Source organism: Aulostomus chinensis, chromosome 15 (assembly GCF_037954235.1).
Source record: "Aulostomus chinensis isolate RoL2024-O1b breed Wild chromosome 15, RoL_Achi_v1.0, whole genome shotgun sequence".
Taxonomy (NCBI): Eukaryota; Metazoa; Chordata; class Actinopteri; order Syngnathiformes; family Aulostomidae; genus Aulostomus; species Aulostomus chinensis.
The window spans coordinates 1073740-1094785 of record NC_141334.1 but is presented as its reverse complement, the minus strand read 5'-3'; the positions used below and the strand labels follow the sequence as shown (position 1 = coordinate 1094785).

Here is a 21046-nt window from a genome sequence, read left to right as displayed (position 1 = left end):
TACTTTTACCACACATGTATAGTTTGCCTTACAAGTACTCACAAAAAGCTGTCATCATCTCAGGAAAACCTTTGCTTAAGCATCACCTGACAGAACAAACCAGCAGGGGGCGGAATAAGAAGACGTGGATGTTTTCGTTTGTTAGCAGTCAGTCTCCATCAGCTTCAAGCTAAATATGCGTGGCTGGCTCTTTCTACATCCTGGAGTCATGAAGAAGTGACGCAGGAGGGAAAAACATCAAGACTCCGATAGTTAGTACTTGAAAGGCAAAATACACATTTTGGGTGAAGTATTGCTGTAAGAACCTCTACAACTTACCAGGGACAGTGGAACAGCTAGAAAATCAAAGAAGGCACAGTTCTCGTCTGGTTCAGTGCCTCATTTCACAGTTGCAGGCATCGACTGCTAGCCAGAATCTGGCCTTGAAGTAAGAGACACTACGGCTGCTGGATCTTTGTCCGGCCTCTAGCTGAGGATCTCCAACTATGTGAGTGTCGGGACTCTCGTCCATCATTATTTGTTAAAAAAAACCTTCCTCAAGGCAGCGGTTCAGTTCCTCCTAAAGCTCTTAAACCTGTTCCTAAGTCACAGGCCTGGCAGGGATGCTGAACTTCCCTATCCTTTTTTACTGCACGCGACCAGGAGATAACGCCAACTCACCCTGAAGAACTCTTTGGTGGAACCAGAGTCCAAAGTACCGTAAGCGATGTCCGTTTGCTTGGCCAGATCTTCTGCGCTCTCAATGGGGGAGACCATCCTCTCGACGGTGAGGAAGGCAGCCAAGTTCGCCGTGTAGGATGAGATGATGATGAGCGTGAAGAACCACCACACTCCCCCTACAATCCGCCCGGACAGAGATCTTTGGAGAGGGTGAAGGTGGAGGAAAATAGGAAGAATATAGCAGGAACAGTTTGGAGGATGCACCGAAAAAAAGGGGAAAAGTGAAACAAAGGCAGCAAGGAGGGAATAAAGGAGGTAGAATCAAAGGAAAGGAGGAGGGAGAGGGAGAGAAACAGTCAGCGTCTGAAAATACAGTCGATAAAGGTTGAATGAAGAATGCAAACATGGAGAGCCGCTCAGTGGAAGGAACTGTCGCTCAAGTCTGTTTGTGATGGTGAGCATGAACTTTTCAGCTTTAAATGAACACTTCAAGCTCTTATTTGGTTCAAAACACCAGATGTACAGCCGTCCCCTCTGTTCTGAGACCTCCAGAAACCAGCTGAGCGCGAGTTAGCTTAGCTCAGTGAATGGTAGTGGATGGTAAATGTTAGCATGCCTCTGTTGAGAGACAACCAGTAGTTCAGGTCCAGGATGCTGGTGTGTCCAGCACTGATCCCCCCATCCCCTCTGACAAAGTCGGCCATGATCAGTCGCTCTTTTGGTGGTCAAAACTTCAACATGACATTAAATCACTGTAGCAGATCAGAAGAAGCTCCAACGATGTATCAGATCCAAACTTACAGTGTCCCATAATTTGGAATTATTTCATGTTTGCATACATTTATCTCAGAAAGGTCATGTACAAGAATGCATTTGATGGCTTTTGACAGGATTTGGCTAACAGTTTCCATTTAGTACCGTTCACTGTGCTAAGCTAAATAAGTGCTTAGCTAACGGCTGGTGGCTGTGGGTCTCAGCTCCCGACGGCAGCAGGGAGGAGAGGAGAGTCTCTCTGCTCCCGTCTGGCTCTGAGGATGATGGTGACTAAGTGTATGTGTTCCTTTATAAAGATATCGTCTTATGTCACCCCGCCAGTTTTCTCCAGTAAACCCACCAACAAACACTCTCGTTCTCTCTGCGTGAGGAACTCAAGTTTTTCCTCAAGTGGAATTTTACTCTCAACAACAAACATGGAACCACAGGAGTCTCCCGGAGGACCTTCGCTCCTCTCGGTGGTTTGAGTCCTTCAATTACACACAGCTGCTTCAGTCAGGTGCTGATAGCATCTTCCCTGAGTGTTACAGGAGCTACACGTAGCCCAACTAGTGCTAGCGGCTCGCTAGGCTAATGCATCCACTATCATGCCAGCTGAGGTCACCAAGGGCCTTTCATCGGTAGATCGACGTCCACAAATTTACAGTGTCGATGAGTTTGAGACAGTGAGGTTTTGCAGGTTCCTGTTGTCCATGGATAAAAACATGACCAGTAGTAGTAGTAGTAGTAGTAGTAGTAGTAGTTGTAGTAGTAGTGGTAGTAGTAGTAGTACTGGTGGAGTTGCTGGTGTCCTCGTCATGACTGTACACTTCAACAACCAATATTACTGTGACTAAAGATCGTGTCCATGAATCCATATTTCAGACACAGAAACAAGCCCTCTGACAAACTGGCCACATTTTCAATAAAACTGAGCAGCCATGTTCCAGACCCAGCTGGACTTGGTGCATGATGCCTCCACCAGCAGTGCCCATAAGCCACCACAAGGTGGAGCTCTGACAACGCCCAGGCTGGCCAGGGTTGTATTTACTGCTCATTAGTGGAGAGACCGCCTCATAAATTCACCCACACCTGCTTGTGTTGACCAGCTTTGATAATAAAAGGTGGGCTACCCCCCCCCCCCCCCCCCATTAGCTGATTACTGGGATAACAGAGCTGCAGGTCCCCGGGACGCCATAACGCCGGCACTGTTCTTTTCTTGTTTGTGCGCTCGGGGGAGACAGATAGCTCGGTGCTCAGGAGCAGCGGAAGGTCGTGAGGAGAATCTTAAAGCATAAATGCTGCATTGAGGAGAACAAACAAGATCTCCCCTCGGTACAAATCAAACAGCAGAGGATACAAAACCCCCAGGCCTGCTTGTCAGATGGAGAGAGACGGAGCCGGGCAGGAGAGAGGCTGCAGTCTCTTCTTGGCTGATATTTCCACTGTGTCTTATTGCCATTTGGACATTTTCCATTGTTCCCCCTCAATACCTTCTCTTTCTAGTATCCTTCCAGCTCCACTCCACACACAGCAGCCAAAAAAACAAAAAGACCTAACAACTTTGATTACGGCTGTTGTTAAAATCAGACCAACCAAAGAATCACCGTGGAAACATCTGTTTTCTGGGTCTGTACGGCTTCAAGTGCCCGTGGCGGCGGAGGCCACTTCCACTGGAGAGGCGCCGCAGCAGAGCAGGTCTCCTCTGCACGCTCTTCGCCCCTGAACCACACTTACTTGACATATTAGCCCTGGATTTGAATACAAATGACTTCCCTCTCGCTCCCCTTCTTCAGAGAATTGAACTGTAGAATAATGGCTGGAGGGGATGTGGGGTGGGGGTGGGAGTGACTCAAGCCCTCTCCCCGCTCTTCCTATCTCCCTGTCCAACCTGCCACAGTCCTGTCAGTCAGTCAGCCGTCCATCCTCCTCAGTGTGGCCAGGCGAGGATTGTGGGGACACAATTAGGAGCGTCTGTGCTGTGTTGGCTGGCCTGGCTCATACCAGTGGTTGGGGGGGGGCTCTTCACCTTGAATTAGTGATGGCAAAGCAAAACTGCCACTTGTGGACGATGATGCTCGCTGCCACGGCTCGTATTCTAGGTTCCTGTGCTCTCGTGGCTCTCGTAGAAAATGAACCTGACCATCGCGAGCCGCTGTCACCTTGGTTCCTCACTGTGCTTTGACACAAGACCCCTGCAACTTATTAATAACTTAATTATGACCAAGTAAAAACTGAACACGTCACGCCACAGAGTAAAGCCTCTATTCACGGTTGGGAAACCTCGTATTTGCATTAATTCTGTCTTCCTCTTCACTTGTTTGAGGACAATGTCGCCAACGGCGGGAAAGACACATAAATTTGCAGTCAATCAGACTGATCCAGGACCAGTTCACAAGGGCCCCCCTTCCAGACGGACTGGTGCTCAACAGCACTGGTTTGCTTGCCTGCTAATCCAGTTTTACCTCAAAAAACTTTGAGGTGGATCTGTATACTTAGAACAGTCGCTGCCAGTGATCCAGCAGGATTTGTAAGTACGATGAATTTTAAACGGAATCAGGAAAGTGAAAAGCTGTTGAAAAATTGAGGAATTTTTCACTGCAGTTCGATGTTGTTGAGTGCAATCGTGTCCGAGTTCCCTCAAGAGGTGAGAAACGAGCAAAAGAGGCGATGGAAAGTGTTAGGAGAAATAAAGTGGAAGCAAAAGAGCTTCAGCGCTGGCAGGCCAGCGACCCTGAACACCAAGAAATGTAAAAAGAAGAAAAGAATAATTTTAGCAATTAGTCAGCACCTTTTCCCCACTGCATCACTTGCTTGAGTCAAATTAATTTGTATTAAATGGGATAAAATGGCTGACGTGGTCTGCATGTTGCCAGGTGGCATTTCTGCACTCATCCAGCCGTAAATGTAATTAAAGCATATTTTTAAGTCGGGGCCACATCAGACCTTCCTAAGATGATTCCTTTTTTTCAAATTCGACGGATTTCCCTCAACAGCATTCCCGGGATTTTGCATGAATGGGAAAGGTACGGAAAACCCAATGCCATACACCCTCCAGCCTACTCAGGAACGGAGAAGATGTTAGAGGTCAGAGGTCAAGGTCATTCTCACGCCACATGAGGATGTTTCAGCAACACCTCGGGGAACAAGCTCTTCCAGTCAGACTGGTCATCTTAAAATATGTCAATCTGTTACTTTTCAAAGACACTGCAGGACTGAAGGGAGAAATGACAAACGCGCACATCAGGAATGTTTCTATTTGATGCAGCCAGAAAACTACAACCTTCGTGCTGTAATGAAGGCTTTCTAATCCGGACTGAATGAAAGTTCAAGAAGAAAAGGCCTCAAAAAGGAATCTCTGCGCAAAGGTCATGTTGCATCAGTGGCCACAAACCATGTGACACCGAAACTGGAGGTCCGCATGTCTGCCTCTTTCCTCTCTTATTTCCTTTGATGTGAAATAAAAGAGGGTTTGAGGGGTTTCGGCAGGATTCAAGGAATATTTCTGAGACGGAAAGGAAAAGAGGAGGAGAAAGGAAAGTAGGGCAGAGAAGAAAACACAGCAACACGAAGGTGGAAGTGTTGACGTGAGCGATGCGGGGATCTCCGACGTCGAGCCGGTACGAATGAGGAGGTCCCGGTGTGTTCCTGGGGTGGCACCTGGAGCCGGACCACACCCAGCTGCCACTCCACATCCCTCTCTGGATGTGCTTCCTTTGTCTGTCCTCCCTCAGCTGCAGACGCCATGTAAATCTGGGCATTACTCTACATTTTCACATCAAAGCACTTTCAAATAACAGAAGGGTTGATGCTTTTAAATGGGTCTTTGCTATAAATAAGTACTACATCCTTCATGGCAGCTGGAGAGGTTGATGAATGCTTCCTAATTAGCACTTCGCTACCGTGATATCAAAGCAGGAAACACTAAATTGGCTCTTGACTTTGAAGCTATACATCGATGCAATCACAGCCTCTAGAAACCCTTCAAATCTGTAAGAATATTGTGACAAATGAGCCGAGCGTGACGTCGTTCTGCTGACAGAAGCAGAAAGCAACGCAGCAGAGCAGCTGGGCAGCGTGTTACAAAGCTAATTAGCATCAGATTCATGAATAATGGGATATCTACTGATCAACGGACCACTCGAGAGTCATTAAGGATGTAGAAATGCTGCTTTTGTTGGCCTAAATTGACAAGTCGCATCAAAAGTTGTGCTTCATTGGTGGCATTCAGGAAATTTGCCTTCAGTATGAACATATTCAGCTCATTGGGACTCATCCCATTCTGGTTAGCTCGCTGGCGGTAGCCAACAGTGTGCCGTGTTAGCCAAAGATAAGCTATAAACAATCTATGTGAGTGTCTGAGAGAGTAAGGAAGAGCGGTGACCAAGTGCTCATGTACCAAGTCCTGATACTAGCACGTATATCCATTTATATGATAATAAAACTGCTGCATCTCACTACAAGCAGCACGATCGAGTATCTGGTATTTAAGGACTCTTAACAATTTGAATTGGAGGCGAAAAGAAATGGAGCTAATGTAGCATAAATGTTCCCGCGGAGGTCACGTGTCAGAAACGTCTCTATAGTCTTGTTCAGATTGAGGAACGCAGACGGAGTTCCTTCTTTATTAGATTCAACTTTCTGACCTGTGACATCCAGCCGTCTCAGGAGGAAACAGCAGAAAACCTCATTCATCTGGGATTTGTAGTCAATTAAAAAGACTATCATGTCGCCATTTTATTTAAGCTCCCCTCTTTCCCCATTTCCACGGAGACATTACCATTGGAGACCGGGATATTAATCACTGAATTAATTATTACGGGCTGCCTTGAAGGAGCAGAAGGGGGTATTAACCCTTATTAAGAGAGAGACAGGGAACAGAATCCTGCTGGGCTATTTCTACCGCCATGAAATCTATCAAAAAAAAAAAAAAGCGGGGAACATGAATAATGGGAGAAATACATTTAATTCAAGAAGGGAACAAACCCTAGAAATAGAGAGTAGATTTATTAGATACAAAGTTTAGATGTCGAGATGTCAGGAGGCTGGACTGTGAGTTCAACTGTTAAACCCTCTGGTCACATCTCATGATTTCATCCCAGTTTGATATCAATACGCAAAAATAAACAGCAGCACCATGACCGACAGGTAGCGTGAATGTTAGCTAGGCTAGCCACTGGTGCTACGTTCCTAGTTCCCGTTGTAGCAGCTCTCACAATGAACCTTTCAACGTCCTCCGCTAACGTTCTGCAGGACAAAATAATGCATCCTCCCTAGCTAGCGGTGTCAAACGGAGCTCTAGGAAAGGTTCTCTGCAGTTCTACACCAACTAACCTGCTGGATGAGTCGGCTGCAGCTCCATCCAGGCAGCTATGAGAGCAGTGACGCATCAGCCGCACACGCTGTAGGATACGAGGGCACGTGGAGGCGGAACGGGACTGGGGGGGCGCTAACCCCCCGACCTTTAAATAATCCACTATGATAAAGAGTAAGATGGTGGATTCTGACAGCCGTCACCACCAGTCCACCAGTTCTCCCCCAGTCTTCCTCCAGTCCACCACCAGTTCACCAGTCCCCACCGGTCCTCCACCAGTTCACCAGTCCCCACCTGTCCTCCACCACTTCACCAGTCTCCACCAGTTCACCAGTCTCCACCAGTCCCCCACCAGTCCTCCTTCAACTCCACAGTTCACCAGTCTCCACCAGTCCTCCACTAGTTCACCAGTCTCCACCAGTTTACCACCAGTTCACCAGTCCCCCACCAGTTCACCAGTCTCCACCAGTCCTCCTCCAGTCTCCACCAGTCCCCCACCAGTTCACCAGTCTCCACCAGTCCCCCACCAGTTCACCAGTCTCCACCAGTTCACCAGTCTCCACCAGTCCTCCTCCAGTCTCCACCAGTCCCCCACCAGTTCACCAGTCTCCACCAGTCCTCCTCCAGTCTCCACCAGTCCCCCACCAGTTCACCAGTCTCCACCAGTCCTCCTCCAGTCTCCACCAGTCCCCCACCAGTTCACCAGTCTCCACCAGTCCTCCTCCAGTCTCCACCAGTCCCCCACCAGTTCACCAGTCTCCACCAGTCCTCCTCCAGTCTCCACCAGTCCTCCTCCAGTCTCCACCAGTCCTCCTCCAGTCTCCACCAGGGGAACACTGTGTTTAACTTCTGTTTTGAGGGGGACATCAGCTGCTGCTCGCTGCTGTGACATCACACCGCTGCAACATGTTTACTATTTTGCCTATCGCTCTGCTTGGTTGTGTGAACCAAGACGCTGGGTTTCGTCAACAGCTGCTAGCGTGCGTCCGCCCAGTAGCTAGCGGGCTAACGCTGCGACGTCCATGTCTTAGCTGTGTTAACCCTAAACAAACGTACGTACGTGGGACATTACCTGGCAGGCAGCGAGGCAGCTGGAGGCTGCTGTCTCTTCTGTTATTGGACCGCTACACCTCCACCCTCCCCCCACAAAACAATGATGTCACTGACATCAGCAAATTGTTCACTAAGGACGCCACAGCCACGGGTGCCTTCATCCACCATTCCAGGACGAAACCTCAACCCAGCTCCTCCAGAACGCGCTCAGGTTGATCTCATCATAACCAACAGACAGCTTATACGCCACAGCGTCCCTCCGTCGCCACCCCGCCGCCACCCCGCCGCCATCTAACCTCTCCTGCAGGAAGGAATTTGCATTTGAACTGGAGTGGCGGCGCTGATGGATCAGGAGAGGCCCGGTGGGATTAACGCAAACAGGTGGAATCAGGCGGAGGCAACAAACAAGACTGAGAGGGTGGAAATGTTTGATTCTGATGCCGACACCGAGGTTCTTATCTGCAGTGCACAGGCGGCGGCGTGGGGGTCGGCGGTGGTTATGGTGGGGGTGGGTGGTGCGGACAAAGCAGGGAGCTCCTTATATGAGAGCACTTAATCACAGTCAGCACTACTAAAGCCTGGTCTATAGGTTGCTTACGTGAGGCCGGGCTCTAATTGAACTGGATCCTCCATCTTGTGAGTTTCTCCTCTGGTGTGAGGGGGTGGGGTGGGGTGGGTGGGGGGGGGGCTGTAAGATACAGATGGGTTTGATCCTCCTTTCATTTCCTAAAATCTTACCAACTCTATTAGAAGATCCATAAGAGCTTAAAGCAGATAAAAGACTTAAAGTAACTTTAGACACCATTTGATCGCAGAAAAACCAGAGAACCTGCTGGAGCTTTAAAGGCAGCGAAGAAAAGCTTCACAGGAAATACACGAAGTGACAGGCGTTCCCTATAGAACAGGTATCACCATGACAACAAGCCAGCGTGTGATGATGGACAGGAAGCCTGACAGAAAAGCCCTCGTAGGTTGGCGAAGAACACAGCCAGACATTCATCCACCAAAACACACCAGAGACACCAGCCTGCCTGTCCCAAAGGGACTGTTCCACTGAGAGGCCCACCATCCACGTATTTATTCACATAGCTGGTGTGAGCCTCTGTGCACATGCGCTACCATGCAGTGCTGTCATGGCTGTCAGTGCTATTGCCTGGTGTAAACGCCAATCAAAAACTGGGACACGCCCCTCCCTCGCCACTGCATACATGTGACAACTAATACCTCGGATTTTTTTCTGCAACAGGATACACTTTTCTTGCGGTTTCCTTAATACTTTTTACAGCTGTCATTTCTGTTGGTAACTATTTTGCAATAGTATAATATAATTAAATATATAATATATAATATATAATTATCAAAATAGTATTTGTAATAGATTAGTCACTAAATACTACTGTGATCAACACTGATGTAACTGGAGCTCAGATAAACAGACACTCAGAGGACTGGTTCCTTCAGGAGAGACAAGGCACGCACACACACACACACACACACACACACACACACACACACACACGGTGCGTGATGCTACTGTGCACACACAACATGAGCAACATACACAAACGAGGCACAACTCAAACACAGAAACTGCACATCTAAGCGGACCGCACAGCTCGTCTGATTCTCGTCGTCTGAACGCTGTCTTGGAGGACGGTCTTTTTAACCAAAGCCTGTGCTGCTCAGTGGGATTGAGCTTTAAACGATGTCGGGATTTAGCAGGCTGAAAGTCGCAGGAACGAGTTGCATCGTGGGAACTTAACTGCTAATTGTTTGGATGATTTCTGAGGGCACGCTGCTGATTGTAGCTGGTTTGACTGTACGATTGCTGCTCTCCAGAGCCTGAATGATCACCAGGGCTCGATTTGACCAAACTCAATGCTAAAAGCATCTCTGTGGTAGCTCAAGGCTAAATCGTAGTGTTAGCCAGGTTCTGTTGAGCTGGTATCGTTGTGTTATGTCTGAGTAAACTGACACTGTTGATGCTACAACGGTGTCGTGTTGTGATCCGTCCAAATACAACGTTTGGCTACGTAACAAGTTCTGGTTTACTCTGTTCCGTGTATTGTAAAGCAGACTGTACTTCTACGAGCAGTTTGCTACCACAGAAACCCGTCTACTCTCCTGAGGAGCGTGGCGGCGGCGCGTCTTACCTGGGGGAGATGTCGCAGCCCTGTTGCATGAAGGCGCCCAAAGAGAACCAGAGCGAGTTGAAGATACCAAACTCATTGGGGGGCTGGTCGCTTGGCGGACCGTCGGTGCCCTCCTCGGGCTCCTCGGTGTGCCACTCGTACGGGCTGAAGCGGCTGACCAGGAAGAGCACCACGCTCACGCCGATATAGGCGAACACGATGCACATCCAGATCTCGTAGGCCAGCGGGTCCAGGAAGGAGAACACCCCCGGTTTGGACTTTTGGGGCTTCTTGATCATGATGGAAATGCCCAGCGACATGAAGGGCTTGGAAAAGTCGATCACCTCTTCCCGGACCAAGGTGATAGTCAAAGGGGCCACAGCGATTTCCGCTTTCTGTTGGAAGAAGAAGAGGTGGTTAGCAACCTGAGCGCCAAACCCAGATACACCAGCGGTGGATCACCTCTGCGTCAAAGAGTCAACATCCCAGATACGACTCGCCGAGGCCGACCGCCAGCCAGCAGGCGGGAAACAAAGCGACGTTTACTCCTTTTCTTTCCTCTGCTGCTCACGTCATCAGAATTTGATGCCTTGCAGAGCAAATCGCACAGCGATCAGGTTTAGTCAGCGGCGGGATGCATCTCCGAGTGATCGAGTTAAGACACAGGGAAAGAACATAAATTGAAAAAGAAATTCTCAACCTTGTCTAATGCAGAGAGGCTTAGCTGAACCTCTGGGAGATTCAGCAGGAGGGATGAAATAATGTGTCAGAGAAATATGCTTACAGCACAGGAAGGCCAGAATGGGCAGCCACCTCGGCGGACTGCAGCTGGAAACGCATGCCGCCTTGCTGAAAATCCACAAACCAGATTACAGCGCCCATCTCTCCTGACCTCGTCCGCCGCGCTCGGGAGCAAAGGGCTTAATATCAGCAAGAATTTGAAGTTTCATTAGGACCATCTGACACTGAAGGAGGGAGGAGCGGAGAGAACGGCGACGAGGCAAAGAAAATGAAAGAGATTTAAGTTCTTTCATCCTCAGCAAAATGCACTAAGTTGACAGCCTGGGAGCGTTTAGTCGGCGCTGAAATACCCGGCGGGTTAAAGGAGGCAGAGCTTTTGTGGTGGCGTGGAGCTTTTCAGGGAGGAAGAGACGCTGTGAGTCAGGGAGGTGCTGACAGCCTCCATGTCCTCAGACGTTCCCAGTCACCCGCCGCAGACAAGGCTTTACACACCGGCACTCACACACACACGCACACACACGCACACTCGCACATCCACTAACCAACACCCCTGACGTGTGCACACACACAGACTCCATCTCCAACTGTGTGGACTGAAAAATTAAAAACTCTACTTCCTGTTTCTTGCACAATCAAATTGTATTCGGGCTGTAAAACATCAAAAACAACAAAAACATTTTACTCGGTGAAAAATCTTAAGAAAAGCAAATGTACGCATGAGACCATCCATCACTGATGGAGGATTTAATCATGAGCCTCTTCACGCGGAGTCGAACCAAACCAGCGAGAACAGAACAAACTCATCCATGAGGCCTTGTTGCTTTGCTTCTTCTCCTATCTGGGATTCTAAAAAAAAAAAAAAAAAAATGGTATTTTTAAATTCGCAACTCCTTCAAACTGAAGTTTCCCAAATACTGCTGAGCAGCGCTCCTCCTGCTGAATGTTCTTCTCCGGTGTGCTTTTTCAAATCTCCTGACTGCGAATGCACAATGCTGATACCGAACAAATCTACTAAACATTCGCTGCGGCCAGATCGTCCTGCCGCCGCCGCGCGTTCAGGCCACTTCTGCTCTGTCACTACGAGTCGAGGCGATCGATCCAGAAGCTCATTAGCATGGTTGCCTGAAGAGACAGAACAAGTGCTGACAGAAGTTAGTGGCGTCCTAATGGCAGCGCAAAGCCAGCAGCTTCATTTGCGGAGGATGAGCTCACTTTAATGAGACGTCTTATCTGTAAAGGTTGATTTAAGGGAGCCGATGAGAGTCCAGAGCCAACGTGAATCTCTCCCTCGCTGCCTTCCAACGCCATCAGGCTCAGATTATTTGTACCTTGAATTACAGAACTCATTTGTGCTCCCAGAAACACAAAAGTGAATCAATCTGCTCATTTTCTTGTTCTGAGCAAAACACTTCTGACAAGGAACGTGAACGGTAGCATGACATGAGCTTCATAGCCCAAACGCCAAACATCCCCCCAGAATTTAAATCAAACTTTTAAGAGGTTCATTGAGGGAGAGATGGATTCACGTCTTTGAGTTAACAGATTCAATATTAGCCGTCTTCCTTCGTGAAAGCAGACGGTTGGACTTTGAAACACGCTATGAAGCAAAAGCTGTGGAACCAAGAAAGCAGGAGACATTTTTGTCTGGTTCAGTTTGGACCAAAAACCCACTAGTTTAGTTCAGGAGAGGATCGTGGTTCTGGTTAAACTGGGAACCGTGAACCCAACAGTTAGCTCCCGCCACTGGTGCTGCATTCACTTCCCACACAAACAAACATCATCAAAACCTGACAGACAAAGATCAAGATCTGCAGGGACGGGGTCTCGTCTGAGGAATCGTCCCCTCTGCTCACTCCAAAATTAACGCAGGTCAGAGGTTCATGAAGGTCTCATCAGGATCGCACCTCCATCTCAACTGACCCCAAATCAGGCTTTACTTCAGCGGTCAAAGCTCCTTCTGCCTGTGAGATAACGGCACACACCTCTGGTTCCTGACTTTGATTGTCAGGTTCTGAAACACTCCAGTCATGTGACACACCTGCTCACACCCACGCTGGTCTGCACCTGGCCCCCCAGACCGCCACCGCCAAGAACCGAGGTCACATCCAAATGACCATATGACTCATTTCCTCCTGCAGCCTCATTACAGCTCTGCGGTCTGAGGTCCTTCTCTTTCCATAAAAGGCAAAATGTGCGTGAAACCCTTTACAGAAACACGGCTGATCTCACTGTTGGGCACCGTGACCTCACCGCTCGCACGACGACGCTCTGCCATCTCATCTGCCGTCGCTTCACAATAAAAGCCTTTTCACGGGACATTATTCCTGCAGTACCTTGGAACTTGTGCTTTTAATTTGGAAACTGTACAGGAAGTTTGACTGACAGTTGACACTGACAAAGAAGTGAAAAGTTCTGATGAAGAGACCATGTGACTATTCGTCCTGATTGATCCGCTACTTCAATTCCAACTTTTATTTTGCTATTTTTTTTAGTTTATTTCCATAGACAGATTTAGAGTGACATAAATGAAGTCCCGGTTTGAGGGCGGTATTGTGAGCGTCTCGGGGTCATTGTTCCGTTTATTGTTTCTTGCCTTTACGGGTGAATCTCAGGATTACAGAGCAGGAGAAGAAGCGCCGCAGCGATGCATTGTTGCTCTCTTTTGTCTCTAAACACCATTGTGAATCTTCCTGACAGCATTAAATCAAAGTTTGAATGAGACGAGTCGGCTCAGATGAAACGCTCATGTCTCTGCAGACCTCAGCGCCTCTGGGAGCAGGAGATGAGCCTCGTCTCACCCTCATCGTCATCATCGTCATCATCCAAAGACCAAGCACTGCAGTTCTTACCCCGTACACCAGCTCCCCGACCATGCCGTTCCAGATCTTTGTCTCTGGGTCTCTGGCGCCGTACTTTCCATCCGGGACGATGGAGATCTTGTACTTGATGCCGATGTGTTTGGCGATCTCGGAGGCGAGGTCCACGCAGTAGCCCTCGTACTGGTCGTTACCCTCGTACATCTCCCAGTTCTTCTTGAGCATCACATAGGGGCCCTCCTACAGAACCGGTGAACCAGACCGGTGTCAGACAGACACACACAGACACAATGGCTCGATGACTCAACAACACACAACAGAATGGAACAGGAACACCGACCCTACCTTTTCACCACTAGAGGCGCTAGAGAGCATGGTGTTGACCCCACGGACGACCTTCTGTTTCATTTCAGTCACTTTGTTAAGTACAATTTCTTTCACTCTTAACGACAACTTCTAATTGGCCATGATGTCATCGGTAACATTTTGAAGCAACACTCAGCCAACAATCTCATGAAGGTGAAGCCAGCAAGAGTGAAACCACCTCACTGCCCTGGGAGCAGTGCAGCCCAGCAACTGAAAGGTTTCTAGCATCTGCAAGGACTCTTCATATCCATTCAACTCCATCGCCCCATCAAGGCTGCAGCTTTAACACCGGCTGTGTGTGTGTGTGTGTGTGTGTGTGTGGGGGGGGGGGCTGTTTCTGCTGTGATACGATAAGAAAAGGACGATGTGCAATCACGATGACGGCCTCATTTTCGTGGAGGCGAGCTAAACGTCCTCCAGTGTGGATGTTTGAACCACGGAGTCTCACGGAGAGGGCAGGAAAGTGTGACTAAGCAGAAAGAGGCGAAGCTGAGAGGAAGTGAGAAATGAGCTGCAGTCACATTGAATGACTTCATAGTAAAAACAAACCAGACTCGACTCGAACACTTAAAGTAATCGGGCTGCAACATCCGTCGCCGCTGTGACCAGCAGCAGGTTATGGATCACTGGATTTGCTGTTCTAAATGTTACCTCGTCTGCTTTCAGCGCTCATATTTCCAAACAAATTGCTTTTGTCATGGAAGGCAGCCTGTTACATATTGAGAACAAGGAGCAATTTATTTGTGAGATGTGTTTGCTTGACATTGCCCCCGGCAACAGCGAGGTAAACCAGAGACTCCTCAGCAGGGAGAGACGGAGCGCTGGGCCGAGCCTGTGGCACTACAGAAGGTTGCTGCATTGCAACACAATGGCGGCACAATGCAGCAGTTTCAGGTCAGTCGTAGAAATGGAGGATTAATGGAAGCTGGTGTCGCTGTGGTCAGTTCCATCAAGAGCTGAGCTCCCAGCAGAAACCCCCTCTGTGGCTGACGTGCAGCAAGCTGCACTAACACGCGCTGGCTGAAGGGAAAAGCTGGTGCGTTTGTATGTAGAAATGATTGACAGGGACTCAAATTATCTGAACTGTTCACAAACTGTATTTCAGTGCACTGGAATCACTTCATGGAAACGATCCGTGGTTAGATTCTTCCGTGGCCGACGGTTCCTTACATTACAGAAGTGCTGCTGCACAAACATGGCAGCCGTCGCAGAGAAATCTTGACATTTTGAAAGCTTCCCTTGCTGAACGTGGGGGATGAGAGCTGGTTTTAAACTGATGTAGAGTTTGGCGCCCGACAGTTTGGCGCCCGACAGTTTGGCGCCCGACAGTTTGGCGCCCGACAGTTTGGCGCCCGACAGTTTACGCCGCTAACGAGTGCTCACTCTCAGTGAACCGAGTAAACACGTGAACATGAGTTACGAACGCGTCGCCGCCAGTCATGCTCGTCAGACTCCGATCTCATCCAAATAGGCGCAAAGGCCTCATTACAGAACCTGAGATCCTTGTTAAATCCCTGGCAGATCAATGCTTCCTGTTGCTTAGGCAGTCAGAGAAAATCGCCGCTGACAACAGGCTCCTGAAATTAGATTTACTGTTGGAGAAAAAGCTGAAACGGCGTTCTGAGGGCGCCTAACTGCTGTACTCTGACTCATTTGCGACAGAAACAACAGCTTTCCAAGTAGAGCTGCTCAATTAATTGGAATTTAGTCAAAAACTGCCAACTGCAATTTTTTTAAAACTGCTGCCACATTTAATGCCCCATGAAGCGTTCCAGGAGAGCACCTGGCGGTTTCTTTGGTCCACGCAGCCTCAGACGGTTTTATGTAAATCATCGTCATGTTTAATTCTTCTCTTTTATCTAAAACCCCCAACAGCTAAAAAGATAAAGTTCCTGATGTCCTTTTAATGAATCTGGAGAGTTTCAGGTGGATTTATGCAGACAGGTTCCACCTTCGTCAGCAGGTAGCCTCCTGGGTCTATGGCAGCTGCAGGGTGGAGGAGGCGGCGGAGGTGAGGGTGCAGTCAGGGTTCCTGGCACGAGACGGAGGTCTTCACAGCAGAGGCCAGCACGGCTGACAGGCTGGTCAATAATCGTGACCACGCCGCTTCACTCTACGCCTAATGAGACTAATTACACACGCCACTAAAAGCCTGCACACATGCTCGCTCACACACACACACACACACACGCACACACACACACCAACGGGCTTGAATCCATACACCAGGGTGCAAACGCACTGTTTGGTTTTATTGAACCCGCCTGTTTGTTGTGGAGGGTGAACAATCTGTCTAACATCAGTCTGTGGCTTTAAGAGCTCATAAACATCAGATGCTGGTTGACGAGGAACGGCGCCAGCGTGTCATCGCTGACAAAACTTTTCACGTTAAAACTACATCTTTCAATTTGACTAAAACTCGGAGGGTCTCAGCGAGCTCGCAGCTGGCGCCATGGTGGAGGAGATGCTGCATCCAAGGTGCCTTTCATTCCTTGTGTATATAAAAGCTGTTTTTTTAGGGTTAGAAGTCAAGTTGAGTCAGTTTTATTTGAATAAACCCAAATCCAAACACAAACTACAAGTAACAATCCAATTTATAGGAAACTTTCAGATGAGCGAGTTGTACATTGAAAATGTTGCACTTGATCCTTTTGGCGCATGAACATTTTTACGCTGCAAACTCACATTAATGCTTTTCAGGAAGTCATCAGGAGCCTCCTGAGCCGCCATTTTTATTTGAACTGGTTTGACACGGAGCAGCTTATTTACAGCGTGTGAAGCCACAATACCCCTCGACTCCCTGACAGAAGGACAACTCAGCCTCGCTCAGGGTTCCAGACACTGGCGGCGACCAGCAGTAACACAATTCAAGCAGGATAAAAGTTTTGATATGTTTGTGTTCGAAAAGATGCTGCTGGCGTCGACACAGAGCCGCACAAAGAGTGAATCCATCTGGTTTGTTGGTACCAATTAAAGAAACCCATTTAGCAGCACCGGTCTCTCATAAATGTGACGAGTGTCAACCGTTCACGAGCTGCGTGTTTATGAGGTACAATTATGAGTGTAATTGACACAATAAAAGGCCACCTGTTTCACTCGGTTGTGGGCAGGTGTCAGAAAGCGTCACAAAGGAAGAATGTACAGACTGAGGTGCTGCCGATTCACACAAACATCGCATGTGAAGCTGCATGAGGGGAGCTAGAAGGTAGAATAGAAAACACCAGCGACGGCATCGTAGCGCGGCAGTGAACCTGCAGCAGAGGGGGGCATCGTCCTGCGCAGCACCCGCCCTCGCACAGCCAATCACACAACAGCTCTGAAGTGTTTGTGTTGGCGCTGCATTCAAGCTAACGCAGCTCAGGTGGTGTAACGGCAGCGAGCTGGTGGTCAAACCTCCTGAGATTAATATGGACGTCAGGAACTTGTCAACTTCAGATGTGAAGCCAAGTTACAACTGTATTTCCCTTTGCTAATCAGCTTAGCCTGCAAAACAGCAAGAAATCTGGGATGTGATTAGCCTAGCTTACCACCATGGCTAAAACCAGGAAGGGTGTGGCCCGTGTTCCCCCACCCGTGTTTTCTCCACCCTGAGGGACTGAGGCAGCCAGGATGCAACGTTACACTAATACACTTCATGACCTCAACAAATACTTCACAAACAAGGTGGACCAACAAAAGCAGCAGTGAAGGGCAGCCATCACGATGGAGGGGAAATGTGATGCTGGATAGGAGCGTGATGGAAGTGAGCCGGGATGTTAATGAGACCGCCAGTCGGTGCGAGCGGGGGTTAACAGCGGGGCCCCTCTGTGCGTGATGGAGCAGAGACAGAGTGGCTGGAACTACAGCACATATTCACATCCTGGTAGCTTCTCAGTGTGTAGCCCCATGAAAAATTACAGATTGAAGATGGGATTCAAGCTGACCACGCAAGCATGGGCATGACAACGTATGATTCACACAGACAGGGAGCCGGCGAGTGCACACGAGGAGCTGAGGACCCTTCTGGTCTGAATGAGTGTCCGTCCACAAATCCTTAAAAACGTCTTTTTCCCTCCATTTGCATTTCATTTTCCTCTCGAGGGGCTCCATTACAGCTCTGAGTGGCTCCATTTCTCGTTCAGTTTGTCCATTAACAAAGTTGCAGTGCCTCTCTCTCTCTCGCCGCTCGCTCGCCCAGTGTCTTTAGGGCTTCATTTGGGCTCGGCTGCTGTCTCCGTCACTCTGCCATTAAGGGGCTTTCATATCCGTCCGACTGGGGTTCAGTTTCTTAAAATGGGGTTCCTCATCAGGGGCTGTAAAGAGGGGAGGATTGTGCTGAGCTGTGACTCTCCAAACCACCGCCTCCACTCCGCCACTACACTCGACATCTGACTCTTAGGTCCCGTCGGCCATACCAGAGCCGCCGTGACACTGTCACAGCCAGAGACTCACATGTCTACGCAAGCCTCTAACGTGACTCAGCTCTTTTATCAACTCCCATCTTCAAATGAATGGCAGCAGGTTGTAGTTTGACTTCAGGGATGTTACCAGTGCATGAATGGTGTTCAGATACATGCAGAGGTGGCGGACGCACACGTTTGAACGGACGAACCTTCTTCACTTGAATAAAATGAGCCCTTTGAAGGCGATTTCTAAGCACTGTTTTGTGCAAAGCTTGAAGCCTCAGATAGGATAACATCACGTGCTGTAGGAAACAACACGAAGTAGATATACTTAGAATAATGAGTATGTAGGGGTCCTTACCAACGAAGCATTAATATTCCAGCTGATCAGCTTTATCAGCAGAAAACATCGCTCCGATGGGTGATGTTTTCAGGCTTGCTTGAGTCTTCCTCATTCATGAAGCCGAAACAAGAACTAGAACTTTCCTCAATGTGTCCTCATTAAAGACAAAAGCTTCATGTCTGCACACGATGTGAGAATCACAAGAACTCCCCACACAGCTCACGGCAGCATTGGAGACCGGCTATCGGTCAAATCAGCCATCAAATATCAGCATATTGATTATCTGATGTCACACGTCCCGTGTACAGAGACCTGACACCTGCCCGAGGACGATAACAAACCCTGGGGGCGTCGCTTCTTCCCACCTGTGTGTGTGAGACGTTCAATTGCTATTTAAGAGTGATAGAATACAGTCTCCTTCTTTAACAATGTGCCGTAAGCGAGTATGTTGTTGCTGAACTCTGGGTGGTGGCAGCACACGGCGGAGGGGCCTTGGAGGGTCCTGAACGAATGTGGAGACGTTTCCGGCTACACGGAAGTGGACATTGGCGCTGAAATTATTGTGTCATCATATCCTGTCCACGCTCTGGTTCATGTTGGTGGATAATTGATTCTTCAAAGTTAGTTTTTATGTGAAGGATTTCTCCTTGTCAGAAAATTCAATGTCACTGCAAAACGGAGATAAGCTGTCTCTGAACGCTGGAACTGAAACAGAACTGCTGTGTTTCATAGCTGCAGAAGCATCAGACTATGGGAATTCTTCCCAAATGTGTGGTGGGAACATAAATCCAGCTACAAACAGGAAGGATGATACAGCGTTCCCTGTTTTTCTGAGGCAATGGAAGGCGAAACTGCTGCTGACCCGAGTTAAGTAACTACAGTCCACCTGAACGTCCATGTGGGGGCTGTGGATGTCGTCCTGTGACTCTGTGGTTCCTGTGTTCCATGTCTGCAGTCCATGATGAAGTCTCCTGCCACTGCACATCACTGAAAGTGTGTGTGTGTGTGTGTGTGTGTGTGTGTGTGTGTGTGTGTGTGTGTGTGTGTGTGTTGGCAGGCGCACGGCGGTCTCTTACCATAATGGTCGTAACTACGACAGTGCGGTTCTCCATGCCAGACGTGTCATTTGGAAGCAGCGGGGAGTCCTGGATCAGCACCAGTTTGTCTGCATCGTTCCAGTAGCCAATCTGCAGGGAAAATAAAAACACTGATTCCACTGCAGTGTGTGTGTGTGTGTGTGTGTGTGTGTGTGTGTGTGTGTCTCCTACAGAACACCGTGCGCTTCATTCTACTGGCAGAACTCCACTCTTCTTACTCATATCATCAGGATTGTGCCCTAAACACGCAGCGCGGCGTCTACAGCGAGGCTCTCGTCGCCAGTGACAGCACTGACCACCAGACCGCCATCAGCAGCAGCAAGATGGAGAAAGAATGTGGGAACGAAGATTGGCGAGAGGCCGATGGGTGGATCCTGTCTAGCAGTCCAACATCCTGATAAATGTCAAACATCAGAAGTTTGGCCATCGTCACGCCGGAAGCAGCACCGCCGGCCCTTCTCCTGACTTCAGTGCCTGTTTTCTCATTACATCAAGTGTCTGACGGCGTCCGAAAGCGTCATGGCGGTTGAGCTGCTGCGAGCGCCCGTTAGAAGCTTCTTCCTCCTCCGATCACAGCAAACCTCAGACAACTTAGTCAAGCTCGACAAGTTCTTCTTCCTCTTCTGCTTCAAGGTGCAAAACAACTTAATTGGAGCTTTCGAATGAATCGTCAGCCAGAACGGTCGGGGGCAGACGGGCAGGCGAGATCTGGCTTTACATCACAATCAGCCTGTGCGGCGTGAACTGATATGAAAGGACACAGGTGAGCTTTACTCAGGCAGCTGCCACGCCCACCCGATCTCAGAGAAGCAGCAGAACTTGGACGGCGGATCCTGACATTCGCCGAGCCACGGCGTGAGCCACGTTGATTGTTTCTTCAGGGTCAAGCTGACTGACCAGACCTGACAGACTTGATGTGCTGTGGTCAAATATCAGCATTTTCTGTCTGGAAAGATACAAGAAACCAGATCCTGGCAGAGTCTTCATCAAGAACACGGAGTCACACGGATGTTGGGATCCTCCGGCGGACAGGAGGCTCTGACAGCAGCAGTCAGCACCCCAGCAAGGGTGGCCGCTGGTTCCTGAGGGAACAAAGAGCTGTGATTGGCTGCCACCTGCGGTGAGGCAGGGCATCAGGATGATTGAAGAGCACGCCAGAGAGATGCTGTGACCCAAACCCAGTCACACGGCGTGTCCTCACAGGACCCCCGCTGTAAGACTGCCAAAGCAGCATTTGATCGATGGGAACTCCTCCCCTTCCTCCCGCTCCTCCCCTCCACCTTGATTGCGCTCTATTTCATCCCATCCTCCTGCCATCACTCTCACAAATGCTCTCTCTCTCCCTCGCTCTCTCTTTTTCTCATTTTCCCTGAAACTTCATCTTCCCTC

General features: G+C 49.0%; 1 protein-coding gene across 8 annotated transcripts in view; it reads right to left on the bottom strand.

Moving 5' to 3' along the window:
• Positions 1-21046, bottom strand: part of gria4b (glutamate receptor, ionotropic, AMPA 4b) — an 87840-nt gene that overhangs the window by 10516 nt on the left and 56278 nt on the right. For all 8 annotated transcript variants that reach the window (XR_015119544.1, XM_086227082.1, XM_086227084.1 and 5 more), the window contains 4 exons: positions 19637-19747; positions 13503-13709; positions 9934-10307; positions 661-859 (listed from right to left, as the gene is read on the bottom strand). Coding sequence is in view for 7 of the 8 variants with exons in the window: in XM_086227082.1 (XP_086083208.1) it covers positions 661-859; positions 9934-10307; positions 13503-13709; positions 19637-19747 (891 nt within the window). In the remaining variant the exon portion in view is untranslated. The remainder of the gene's footprint in view (positions 1-660; positions 860-9933; positions 10308-13502; positions 13710-19636; positions 19748-21046) is intronic.